General features: G+C 45.5%; 1 protein-coding gene across 1 annotated transcript in view; it reads right to left on the reverse strand.

Annotated features, from left to right (window-relative positions):
• LOC109875520 (drebrin-like protein A) overlaps positions 1-14,352 on the reverse strand; it is a 47,710-nt gene that overhangs the window by 15,345 nt on the left and 18,013 nt on the right. Inside the window, exons 2-4 of the mRNA XM_020467850.2 lie at positions 2,563-2,618; positions 2,276-2,388; positions 1,470-1,544 (exon numbers count right to left, since the gene is read on the reverse strand). Coding sequence (XP_020323439.1) covers positions 1,470-1,544; positions 2,276-2,388; positions 2,563-2,618 — 244 coding nt within the window. The remainder of the gene's footprint in view (positions 1-1,469; positions 1,545-2,275; positions 2,389-2,562; positions 2,619-14,352) is intronic.

Genomic DNA, 14,352 nt, shown 5'->3' on the forward strand with positions numbered 1-14,352 from the left:
ACACATACTTTACCTATTATGTAATAAAGACACACACACAATCTATGGTATATCTGAGACTGGGGTCACAGAGGTTCCTAGGCCAAGTACTTAACTGAGTAAAACATTCAATAAAAAAAGGGACAAACAAATTCGACCGGTTAACACCTTTATATGTAAACCAGTAACAACGGGGTCTGGCTATAGGCTGAATGGATGACACCTTTATATGTAAACTAGTATCAACGGGGTCTGGCTATAGGCTGAATGGATGACACCTTTATATGTAAACTAGTATCAACGGGGTCTGGCTATAGGCTGAATGGATGACACCTTTATATGTAAACTAGTAACAACGGGGTCTGGCTATAGGCTGAATGGATGACACCTTTATATGTAAACTAGTAACAACGGGGTCTGGCTATAGGCTGAATGGATGACACCTTTATATGTAAACTAGTATCAACGGGGTCTGGCTATAGGCTGAATGGATGACACCTTTATATGTAAACTAGTAACAACGGGGTCTGGCTATAGGCTGAATGGATGACACCTTTATATGTAAACTAGTAACAACGGGGTCTGGCTATAGGCTGAATGGATGACCCAGAAAAACTGTCTCACACACACACACACACACACACACACACACACACACACACACACACACACACACACACACACACACACACACACCTCTTCTCATCTTCCTCTTCCTCCCTGAAGGGACCATTATTTTCTCTGTTTCCTGTGAGGCCCTGTCACCACTTGGTGAGTGTTTATGCTGTGCCCCCCGGAGGCCCATCTCAGCGGCAATGTGTGGTGACCCCTACCCCCGTGCCTTCCTGCTACCAGCCTGGACATTGGCCTGGCCCGCCACTGGACCATACAAACCCATGCAGTAGGAAGTGCACTGAAGACAGGAAGACGTTTAACAATGAAAGGTAAACTACTGTGTGTAAATATAGAGCATGTGTGTATATTTATGTTTGTATGTGAGAGAGACTGAGATAAGTATGGTTTGTTTGTATGTGCATAATGCACGTGCAGGTTTGATGCATATATATATATATATATGTGTGTGTGTGTATATAATGCATGTGCGATGCGTGTGTGTATGTGTGTGTCTTACCAAGTGTGACAACATCACTATTCATTCCCTCGTTCCTGGTCAGGCCAGTTCCACCCTTCCTACACGAGCAACACCAACTCTCTGTATTGTCTTGACAACAGTTACTATAGGAGGGTGTTTATCCATTATTCATTGTTAGAGAAACAGTGAAGAGAAGAAACAGAGTAACATTCCACAATGGTACCAACACAGGATGTAGGAGATAGAGAAAACACTTAACTCCCATATTAATCATGCCACTCCTGAATACTATCAAATGCTGCAGCTGCAATGAGGTCACTGACTGGATGACTGCACGACCAACAGACAAAATGGCAGCTTAGGGCAGGGCAAGGGTGTGAGTGGTGTGGTACCGTACCTTGAAAAAGGTCTTGATAGCGGGCACATGGCTGGCACATTCTGTCCTGCGGTTCTCATCCACGTTTGGCCCGACCTGGAGACCCACACACACTACATAATTAGTCTGAGGGAGCCAGAGAGAGGCTCATTATCAGAAAGTCTAGCTTCAGTCTTCTGTCATCAGGTACTGCATGTACACCCTTGTGGAATCATTTCCCAACGTTATAGAGAGAGCCTACCATTATTATCATGTTACATATCATATACAATATAATGAAGTTTAATATAATAATATGTTTCACAAGTTTCTGATTTGTGTGTGTGTTTGTGTAGCTGCCTGACTGGCTACAGATGCAACCTCTGACCCCCACCACAACATTCCACAAGGTCGCCATAGATACGGGGCCAGTGAAGCACATTGGGAACATTCTAAGCATCTGTTGCCCTGCTTGTGTGTGTGTGTGTGTGTGTGCATCAGTCAAAATAATTGGTATCAGTAAAAAGCTAGGCCTGGCGTCCGGTGTCAGCAATTTAGCTGACACATCACACACGTTGACCCCCAGACCAAGGGCCAATCGAAACACATCCAACAGTGGCATGAGCCAATGGGAACCAAAGCTTGTCCCTAACCTCTGATACAGAGTAAAATATTTTTTCCATCCTTCTAATGGTTAAGGATAGGATTGAGGGTATGGAATCTGATCCTAGAGCTGTGGTTATGGGCCACTTCTACTTCAAGCACCTGAGACACAGCAACAGGTAAATAGAGTTAATATATGGTACCACGTCCATTCAGAGGGCCATGTTGTAGTGGACGACACTCACCCAGCAGATCATGGCGACACGAGGGCCTCCCACCTCGGCTGAGCCCACCCTGCAGAGCCCATACTGAGGTCTGGCTATGAGGAACTTCTCTGACAGCTCCACCACTCCACCTGCTGTAGGAGAGACAAGAGAGAGGGGGCGGGATTGAGATAGGGAGAGAGAGAAAATGAGAGAGAGAAAGAGAGACGGACCCAGAGATTAATAAACACCACCAACTTATCATTTATCATTTTGGAAAACTCAAATTCAAAAAAGGTGACAAGTTCAAATCGTCCAGTAAGCTTTACCTCCAGAGTCAGCCAGTTTGAGGTTGTTAGTGGCCCCATCGTAGGTGAACAGAGCCCTGTGGGGAAAAAGAGAGACAGCCTAGTGACAGAAGCACAAACACACTGCATCATCACAACCATGGACCCAGAGATCCAGGGTTCAGTTGACATATAAAAGTTATTTCCAATGGAGCAGACATCTGCAGCATTTACTTTGATTGTGATCTCGGTGACCAAGGTAACATTGCTTTTAAAGGATGCATAGCCGAAAAGGGCCGATGGGATGAATGGTGCCGGAGGGGATGGCTGCCGTTTAACCAGTTGTGCTATTTTGTGTGTATTTTCCGCATTGTTTGTAACTTATTTTGTACATAATGTTGATCCCACTGTCTCTTATGACCAAAAAGAGCTTCTGGACATCAGAACAGCGATTACTGACCTCGAACTGGACGAAGATGGGTTTTTTAATGAGTCGGACGCAAAGGATATAATGTTGCTCCAAGACAAGGCCCAAATCCCTGTCATTCACATTAAGAAAATAAGGAAATACAGGGGGCGGAGATCAGGGTGCCTTCTGAGAATTTGTTGGAGAGTGGGTAACCTGCCTCTTCCATCCGTTCTATTAGCCAACGTGCAATCACTGGAGAATAAACTGGATGAGATCCATTCGAGACCATTCTACCAACGGGACATTAAAAACTGTAATATCTTATGTTTCACCGAGTCGTGGCTGAACGACGACACATAATATACAGTTGGCTTGGTTTTCCATGCATAGGCAGGACAGAACAGTTACGTCCAGTAAGAAGAGGGGTGGAGATGTGTCTATTTTTCAATAACAGCTGGTGCGCTGTCTAATATTAAGCTAGTCTCAAGGTATTTTTCCCCTGAGGTAGAGTACCTCATGATAAGCTGTAGACCACACTATCTACTAATAGAGTTTATATACATTTTTCGTAGCAGTCTTATTTAACACCATAAGCCGACGCTGACACTAAGACCGCACTCAACGAGCTGTATAAGGCCATAAGCAAACAAGAACATTTTCATCAAGAAGCAGCGCTCCTAGTGGCTGGGGACTTTAATGCAGGGAAACTTAAATCCGTTTTACCTCATTTCTACCAGCATGTCACATGTGCAACCAAAGGGGAAAAAAGCTCCAGACCGCATTCACTCCACACACAGAGACACGTACAAAGCTCTCCCTCACCCTCCATTTGGAAAATCTGACTATAATTCTATCCTCCTGACTCCTGCTTACAAGCAAAAACTAAAGCAGGAAGTACCAGTGACTCTCTCAATACGGAGGTGGTCAGATGACGCAGATGCTACGCTACAGGACTGTTTTGCTAGCACAGACTGGAATATGTTACAGGATTTATTCAATGGCATTGAGCAGTTCACCACCTCAGTCACCGGCTTCATCAATAAGTGCATCGGCAACATCGTCCCCACGTACATATCCCAACCAAAAGCCATGGACAGCTATCACCGAGCTAAAGGCTAGAGCTGCCGCTTTCAAGAACCGGGACACTAATCCATATGCTGATAAGAAATCCCGCTATGCATTCAGACATACCATCATACGTGTCAATACAGGACTAAGATTCAACCCTACTACACCGGCTTTGACACTTGTCGGATGTGGTGCTCTCATCCATGCTTCAGTGTTGCTTGCCTCGAAGCGAGCAAAAAACAAAAAACAAAAAAGCATTTAGCCCATCCAGTAGGCTTGAGTCAATGGGCAGCGTACGGCTGGGTTTCCCTTTGTAGTCCGTAATAGTTTGCAAGCCCTGCCACATCCGACGAGCATCAGAGCCGGTGTAGTAGGATTCAATCTTAGTCCTGTATTGATGCTTTGCCTGTTTGATGGTTCGTATAGCGGGATTTCTTATAAACATCCAGATTAGTGTCCCGCTATAAAAGCCTGGTTTAATGTTGACTGTTTCTCTTAGTAGGATCTTTGATCTTCTCATTCCAAAGAGTGTAGGAAGTTCCTAAAATTATATAAAGTTGGTGTTTAATCTGTCTAAATAGACGAATTACATGTCCTCTAGCCCATAACTAAATAACATACAGACAGCTGGACAGACCACGTGTTAAGTCAACACTACACAGGCACACACACTTGGACGTGTTTGGCATTTGTTGCGCATAGCTTGGCTAAACTCTAACTTGCATCCCCACAGAGTAATGCATTTCTAAAATGTGCCAGCAGATTAGTTATTCTTTTACCATGACTCTCTCCTTTCCTCGCATTCCTTCCCTCTCTCTTTCTTCCTGTCCATCATGCTTGTTAGCGAGCGGCCCAGCGTAAGACAGTGAGGCAGTTGTTACACAATATATGAACAATAACACACAGTGACATTGTTTTTCCAGGCCGAATCCCTCACTCTCACCTGAAACCCAGGGTTTCTGATTGACACGAGAAAGACAGCAGTAGGGCAGGTTATGACTCAATCTCAGCTCAGGTCACAGGTGACATTCTACTGTATAGAACCACTGACAATGTGGGGGTGGGGGTCAGGACAGAAGGGAGGGAGGAAATCTGCCTATGCTGGAGCTCCTAGGCCAGCTGGTGGGTGTGTCCCTGACATCTGGACCAGCAGAGGAGAGCCCAGGGGGAAAGAGCACCAGGCCAAAGGTGAGAGACCTACCTCTGTGTGTATGTGTATATGTGTGTGTGTGTGTGTGTGTGTTTGTGTACATTTGTGTGTGTGTGTGGAACCCTTTGCCCTATAAGTAAAATGCCTGGAACTATTCACCTCACTTTCAAACAGGTGAAACAGAGCAGAAACAGGTTTACTGTTGAGATAGAGAGAGATTTGCAGGCACTGACTCAGAGTTTGGAGTGGGCTCCTGTATGGAGTCACAGTGGGTGTGTAGTGTAGAGCATGTCAGTACAGTTAACATATAATATCACTTCATTGTTTCAAGGTTGTCCCATTGAGACTGATTGAACCTTGTCAAACCTTCAGTATCAGCACGTTCACAAAGGAGATGTTAAACGATACAAATCACACATTTGAAGGACAACAAAAAGTTTGTTTTGCAAATATCAATCTCCTGGCAGATACAGTAAAGGACAGAGAAGTAAGACCTCTAGAACAGTGACATTCAAACTTTTTCAGCAGGGACCCCATTTTGTCAGCAGAAGTTCTGGGGACCCCATTTTTTCACCAGAAATTCTGTCGAAATCCAATGACAACCTTAAAATAGGTAAATTAAGATCTTTACATCAAGAAATAACCATAAATGCATTACATTTTTATCTCTCTTAAAGAGGACCAATAAATACATTTAGACAATAAAATTGTATTGCTCTAATTCTATTTCTCAAAAATGTATTGTCCCATAGAATAATCTGTGATCTTAATTTTAGGATCCTCCCTAAAATATATTTAAAAAATAATAATAATAATTTGGTGACCCCACTGCAATTCCCCTGCGACTCTGACTTTGAATACCACTGCTCTAGAAAGACTGAATAGAAGAACAATGAAGAGGTCCCCGAAGAGGTCCCTGTGGTCGCAGTTTATTCTAACAGCGCTATACAGTAGCCCACAGACACTGAGTACATTTGATTCCTACACCTCATCTCTATACAGACCTCAGCAGACTGACTGACTAGGTCTGATTTAGTATGTTATTGTGACTATTGTCCTCTGAGGGACAAATTAATAGCAAGAGTTAAGACAGTGTGCGTGTGTGTGTGTGATGAGGACGCAATAATGTCCCTGTTGTTCCCCCCTAGTGATAGCAGTGCGCTGGCTCGGCGTGTCACGAGGCAGACTTGCACAGCTTTCTCAGGGTAGTGGGTTGCGGTGGGGGGGGGCTTAGATTCAGCTCATCTCTAACAAGAACAACCACCATGAAAGCAAGCGCCCATCCACTGTGTCTGTCTGACTCAACCTTGTGTCTGTGTACGTGACCAATAAAGTTTGGTCCGTCTGTCCCGCCGTCCGTCTTGTCTGTTTCCCTCTTGAGTTTCATGTGAATAACATTGGTGGAAAACTTGCCCCTGGTTTCTCCTCTGATTATTACTACAGGCATTCCAAAAGGTCAGAGGTCACCGTCTAACAGGGGCCAGTTCAAAAGGTCATAAATGCACTGAAGGAGTTATGATTACATTCTCAACCCACTGAGAGTTGACTGGCTGTGAGGGTCCACAGCTTTGTTAAGATCTGTGGGATGGAGTCAGGCTCTGACATACAGATGCAAATTCTGTCCACAGACATGCTGCCCAGATCAAAAGGCCACGACTGAATAAACAGATTTAAAGATATAAACAATGTGGAATGGGCCCCCTGGGTGGTGCAGTGGTCTAAGGCACTGCATCGCAGTGCTAGCTGTGCCACTAGAGATCCTGGTTCGAGTCTAGGTTCTGTCGCAACCGGCCAGGACCGGGAGACTGATGGGGTGGTGCACAATCGTCCAAGCGTCGTTCGGGTTAGGGGAGGGTTTGGCCGGTAAGAATGTTCTTGTCCCATCGTGCACTAGCGTCTCCTGTGGCGGCCCGGGCGCAGTGCACGCTGACACGGTCGCCAGTTGTACGGTGTTTCCTCCGACACATTGGTTCAGCTGGCTTCCGGGTTAAGTGGGCATTGTGTCAAGAAGCAGAGCGACTCGGCTGGGCTGTGTTTTGGAGGATGCACGGCTCTCGTATGGGAGTTGCAGCAATGGAACAAGACTAACTACTAATTGGATATCATGAAATTAGAGAGAAAAAGGGGTAAAAAAGAAAAGTGGAATAATCGTACTTTTCATTGATATGGGTTGGCTATGATGCTACCCAAATTTATTTAAATTCTTTATTTAACCTTTATTTAACTAGGTAAGCCAATTAAGAGCAAATTCTTATTTACAAGGACGACCTACACCGGCCAAACCCGGACGACGCTGGGCCAATACACTACATGACTAAACCTGCATTACATAGATAGACAGTACGGCAACTGCACCGCCCGCAACTGTAGGGCTCTCCAGAGGGTGGTGCGGTCTGCCCAACGTATCACTGGGGGCAAACTACCTGCCCTCCAGGACACCTACAGCACCCGATGTCACAGGAAGGCCAAAAAGATTATCAAGGACAACAACCACCCAAGCCACGGCCTGTTCACCCCGCTATCATCCAGAAGGCGAGGTCAGTACAGGTGCATCAAAGCTGGGACCGAGAGACTGAAAAACAGCTTCTATCTCAAGGCCATCAGACTGTTAAACAGCCATCACTAGCCGCAACCCTGCACCTTAGAGGCTGCTGCCCTATATACATAGACTTGGGATCACTGGCCACTTTAACAATGGAACACTAGTCACTTTAACAATGTTTAAATAATGTTTACATACTGCTTTACTCATCGGATATGTATATAATGTATTCTATTCTACCATATTTTATTAATAGCCTCTCCAACATTGCTCAATCTAATATTTATATATTTCTTAATTCCATTCCTTTACTTTTAGATATGTGTATTGTTGTGAATTGTTTTTAGATACTACTGCACTGTTAGATACTACTGCACTGTTAGATACTACTGCACTGTTAGATACTACTGCACTGTTAGATACTACTGCACTGTTAGATACTACTGCACTGTTAGATACTACTGCACTGTTAGATACTACTGCACTGTTAGATACTACTGCACTGTTAGATACTACTGCACTGTTAGATACTACTGCACTGTTAGATACTACTGCACTGTTAGATACTACTGCACTGTTGGAGCCAGGAACACAAGCATTTTGCTACAGCCACAATAACATCTGCTAAATATGTGTATGTGACCAATAAAATTTGATTTGAATTACATGCTAACCTATGCTACTCAGCTAAACAACAATATTTTACTGGGACAGGGGAGAAGTAGCTCAGAGTGTAATAGTGTCTGCTGGGCAGTGGAGGCTCCTCCGATGAGAACGTAGAGGACCATCCTCCTCAGTGAATTTCATAAAAATGTCATTTTTAGATACTATACTAAATATATTCACGTCACCAAATAATTTATTAAAGCACACTGTTTTGCAATAAACGTCCACAGTAGCCTCAACATCACTCTGTAGGGTAGCACCATGGTGTAGCCGGAGGACAGCTAGCTTCCGTCCTCCTCTGGGTACATTGACTTCAATACAAATCCTAGGAGGCTCTTGGTTCTCACCCCCTTCCATACACTTACACAGTAATTATGATAACTTCTGGAGGACATCCTCCAACCTACCAGAGCTCTTGCAGGTGTAACAGTATAACTTTAGACCGTCCCCTCGCCCATACCCGGGCACGAACCAGGGACCCTCTGCACACATCAACAACTGACACCCACGAAGCATCGTTACCCATCGCGCCACAAAAGCCGCGACCCTTGCAGAGCAAGGGGAACCACTACTTCAAGGTCTCAGAGCAAGTGACGTCACCGATTGAAACGCTATTTAGCGCGAACCACCGCTAACTAAGCTAGCAGTTTCACATTCGTTACACAGGATGAACTGACATGTTGTTCACCCAATCAAAAGGATCAGAGAATGAATCTAGAACTGAAAGCATAAGCTACAGCTAGCTAGCACTGTAGTGCATAAACTGTGGTGAGTAGTTGAGAGAGAAAGACAATAGTTGAACAGGTTAACAAATTAATTTATTAAAAAATGAAGGAGAAGCAAGAGAGTCATTTTTCCACTTTCAGCATCACTTACTCAAATGCAGCTGGCTAGTTTAGTCACTCAAACACCCAGCTCAAACAGAGGGATGCTATGTTATGTTAACTAGCTGGCTATGACCATCCACCACAACACTGGAACTCTTCCAAGTCAAGCTTTTGGTGTTATTAATTTATTGCCACCGGGGACCGCCGGTGTAATTGCTTACTGACTATTCACTGTAACGTTACTGCATGATTATAGCGGGTTTACTAACGCATTAGTTATGTTGGCTAGGACGTTACTTTGGTTAATATGGGGACAACAATGTAGGCTGTGTGTAGTGGTTATGACATGGTTTGGCTTGGAAAGGTTTTTTCGCCTGGTTACATACAGCTGAATTGTGGTTCATTGAAGTCCACAAACGAAGGGAAAAGGTGAGAGGAGGAGAGTGCATAGAGGCTAGAACAAATACAACGTGGCTGCTATGAAAGTGTTTTGCACGATCAGGAGTGTATTCATTCCACCGATTCTGTTGAAAAACGTTTCTTAAACAGAAGCAAATGAAACAGGGATAAAAAAATACCTGAATTTGTCCAATAGAAACTGTTTGCAACTGTTGGACTAATGATTACACCCTAGATAAGCTAGATACAGGCAAGAGTGTGCAAGGTGGTATTGAATGTGTCACTATCATCTCAAATCTCTCTCTCGAGTATCATGTAGTAGCCTAAACCTATCGATGTTACATTGAACTGGGTGAATGGAATATGAATGACAGTCATCCAATATGCTGTAATAGAGATAAGGCCATGCTCAGGAAAAAGAACCGGCCTCCCTCATCATAAACGGCACTGACCGCCACTGCTGCTGGGATAGCTAATAGGATCCAGAGCAAGCCAGCTCCCTCCCTCCCTCCCTCCCTCCCTCCATCCCACTCTTCAAACATGTGGGTTTCCTGCATGCACAGGCTGATGGGAATAACAGACCAAGCCCAGTACTGAAGCAGCCAACCTCTACCCCAGCCATGTATGAGCTCAGACAGAGAGAGGGAAGGATAGAGAGAATAGAGGGGTCAAAGAAAATGGGGATGTGGGGGGAGGAGGAGGAAGGAGTGGGAGGGGGAGAGAAAGTGAGGATGGGGAGAACAAAAGAGAAGGATAAAGGGAAGGAAAGGAAGAGAGGAGAGAAAACAACATGATGTCATAGCTGGGAAAATGTACAAGTATTTTTGTGGAAGCAATTAACAATGAGAATGAAATCTGTACATCATTACTGGAGCCAACAAAGCTAACCTCAGCACAGTCATAAACAAACAGGGAGATAACTGAGCATGCACATAGTCTTGCACACACGTGAACGGACACACAGCGGGAGAGAGAGAGCCAGTAACAATGGTAGTAGAGACTGTCGTACCTCCAACACGCTCGACCATTTCAAAGATGAACATAGCATATGCAGATGGTGCAGTACAGAGGAAAGGGCTCTGATCTTAATTATTCAGGCATTTACCATTCCCTAGTCCATCTCACCCATTTTAATGTGTGTGTGTGTGTGTCTGTGTAAATACTCAAACACACCACACTGTTCAGAGCTCTAAGAGCCAGACTTGGATCACAATATGCCCTGCGTTATGGTCTTCAACTGGTCAGGCCATTCCATAAGGTTTCTGTACGGTTTTGTAAGGTTTCCAAAGTTCACGTTTATACCTTTAACTTGAATGATGAGAACAGCAACTCAATGTCCTGAAAAATATTGATATTGTACAACGTTCTTTTCTTCTTTTCATCACCCCTTTTCACACCTCTCTACCACCCCTACACACAACGGCAATATGTTTAATCTCTTCCTCTTTCCAGCTCTATACCTCTCCTACAAACAATAGTGAGATTTATAGGTGGAGTGTCAACAACCCCTGCATTGAGTTCAGTGGAGGCTTGAGAGATTTGTGGAGAGCCCACTCTCCTAACACGATACAACTTCCTGTAGATACACAGATAGTGGGGGCCAGATGGGATGTATCCGGAGGTTTCATGCTAAGATATACAGCTTACATTAGAACTCTCCATGGGATGTCTAGGGGAACCATCTTGTTTTGATGGCATATCTGTGCTCTGGGTATGACAGAAAATCACTCAACAGCTCTCCCTCTTGTTTCAAACTACATCTCTATGGTGATAACTATGGAGAGAGAATCAGAGGTTGTGTTGGGCCCTCCTAATGTGTTTTTCTCTTCTCCCCTTCTAACTCCAGTCTCTTCTTCTTTTTTCCAGTTTTTCATCATTCCTCCTATCCCCCCCCCCCCCCCCCACACTCCTAATCTCCCTCCCGTCTCTTGTCTCTTTTGGAGTTGTGACCTGGGCTCAGACTGCTATTTATAGCCATTAGCAAGTCAGTCAGTCTATGTGTCTGACGCGGTGTTGGAATGGAGACCGACTAGAGTTGAATGAGGAACACAGACGTCGCTCAGCGCAGCGTTCATTTCCTCTATCCAAACATGGACAAAACAGCCAGACCAGACTTTGTGCTGCTGCCTGTGAAATACACTTTCCCCCCCTTCACGTACTGTATGTGCTGTCGCTCAACACATTCCATTATACAGTGCTGGTGGTAGCTACGGGCTGCTTCTGTGTCTCCTCAGTCTGAGGTGATGGGGCATCAGAATAAACATCCTGACTAACTGTACCTGATGTGGTGGAAAGTTCTAGACAAACCCATTCCTGTGTGTGGCGCAGACAAAATACGTTTTGAAGACTTAAGCAATCCATTCTGGGAGGTGTAGAAAGGTATGTGTCCGTGCGGATATGCGATTTTTCCCAAGGTGTTTCCTGTCATAACAACATAACAGCCAAGCCCTTGTCCAATAGGGTTCCCACACTGGCCAAAGACCATCACAACAAAAAGGCCTTTCGCTTCGGAAAGCGCTGATAGGTGAACGTCAGGACAGGGAATTTAGACTGGTGTTCATATGAAAAGCTCTCTGCGCTCATTTAAAACCCAATGGGAGACTTGACCTGATCTTAGAGAGACAGTTGGAAGTGGTAGAGAGCCCATAGTGAGTACAGTTAGTCAGGTTCACTACAGACAGTCAGACATCCCCTCACAGAGCCAGCAGCCGTCCACATAATGACAGATAGTCAGTGGGGGAGATGAATGAAGAGGTACATACAGGGGGACAGACACAGGGACGGACAAGGGCTAGAGGAGCTCATACAATGTAATCAGGAGCGGAGCAAGCCAAACTGCCTCAGGCCAACACAATGCAATATCCCCTTTGCTGTCCTCTCAGCTACTGGTTAGCATGTAGCATGCTATCTAACCACTACAGAGTGGAGATGGAAGACCAGGGAGGTCACTGTAGTTATTGGGAACATAATAATCAAAAGGCAGGTGATGTGCCATGTCCAGTGATGTCTGAGAATATCTCCCTGTTAGTAATGTACATGTAACTGGCAGAATAAAGGAAACACCAACAGAACGTGTCTTAATAGGGCGTTGGGCCACCACGAGCCGGAACAGCTTCAATCAAATACACTTTTATTTGTCACATACACATGGTTAGCCTAGCATATATTCTACAAGTGTCTAGAACTCTATTGGAGGGATGAGACACCATTCTTCCATGAGAAATTCCATAATTTGGTGTTTTGTTGATGGAGGTTGAAAATGCTATCACAGGCACCTCTCCAGAATCTCCCATAAGTGTTCAATTGTGTTGAGATCTGGTGGCTGAGAAACACACACACACACACACACACACACACACACACACACTTTACACTCCCTATGCCCCTTTGAGACCTCTCTCTCTTCTAGCCATGGTAGACAAAATCATTTTTATACATGACTCTAAGCATGATGTTAATTAATTAATCAACCCCACCTCTGTGGAAGCACCTGCTTTCAGTATACTTTGTATCCTTCGTTTACTGAAGTGTTTCCTTTATTTTGGCACTTACCTGTACATTGCTTCATACAATAATTTACTGTGTTTTAATTGACTGCGTGAATCCAAACAGAGGAATGTCGATTCACCAGACCTAAGTTCACCCAACCTGTGTGTATAATATGCATTGAATAGTGTTTTATTTTTCTTGTCCTTCCCTTGTCCTGGGGGAAATTGTGCTGCTTGGTCATATAGGTTTCACTATGGAGCCACTCCGACAGTTGGCACAGACCTGCCGTGCACTGTGGACATGTTACTGCCTGGCACAGACCTGCCCTGTGTACATGTTACTGCCTGGCACAGACCTGCCCTGTGGACATGTTACTGCCTGGCACAGACCTGCCGTGTGGACATGTTACTGCCTGGCACAGACCTGCCGTGTGGACATGTTACTGCCTGGCACAGACCTGCCGTGTGGACATGTTACTGCCTGGCACAGACCTGCCCTGTGGACATGTTACTGCCTGATACAGACCTGCCCTGTGGACATGTTACTGCCTGATACAGACCTGCACTGTGGACATGTTACTGCCTGGCACAGACCTGCCCTGCACTGTGGACATGTTACTGCCTGGCACAGACCTGCCCTGCACTGTGGACATGTTGATGCCTGGCACAGACCTGCCCTGCACTGTGGACATGTTGATACCTGGCACAGACCTGCCCTGCACTGTGGACATGTTGATGCCTGGCACAGACCTGCCCTGCACTGTGGACATGTTGATGCCTGGCACAGACCTGCCCTGCACTGTGGACATGTTGATGCCTGGCACAGACCTGCTTTGCCCTGTGGACATGTTAGTGCCTGGCACAGACCTGCCCTGCCCTGTGGACATGTTAGTGCCTGGCACAGACCTGCCCTGCCCTGTGGACATGTTAGTGCCTGGCACAGACCTGCCCTGTGGACATGTTAGTGCATGGCACAGACCTGCCCTGTGGACATGTTAGTGCCTGGCACAGACCTGCCCTGTGGACATGTTAGTGCCTGGCACAGACCTGCCCTGTGGACATGTTAGTGCCTGGCACAGACCTGCCGTGTGGACATGTTACTGCCTGGCACAGACCTGCCGTGTGGACATGTTACTGCCTGGCACAGACCTGCCGTGTGGACATGTTACTGCCTGGCACAGACCTGCCGTGTGGACATGTTACTGCCTGGCACAGACCTGCCCTGTGGACATGTTACTGCCTGGCACAGACCTGCCCTGTGGACATGTTACTGCCTGGCACAG

Source organism: Oncorhynchus kisutch, linkage group LG3 (genome assembly GCF_002021735.2).
Source record: "Oncorhynchus kisutch isolate 150728-3 linkage group LG3, Okis_V2, whole genome shotgun sequence".
NCBI classification, from domain to species: domain Eukaryota; kingdom Metazoa; phylum Chordata; class Actinopteri; order Salmoniformes; family Salmonidae; genus Oncorhynchus; species Oncorhynchus kisutch.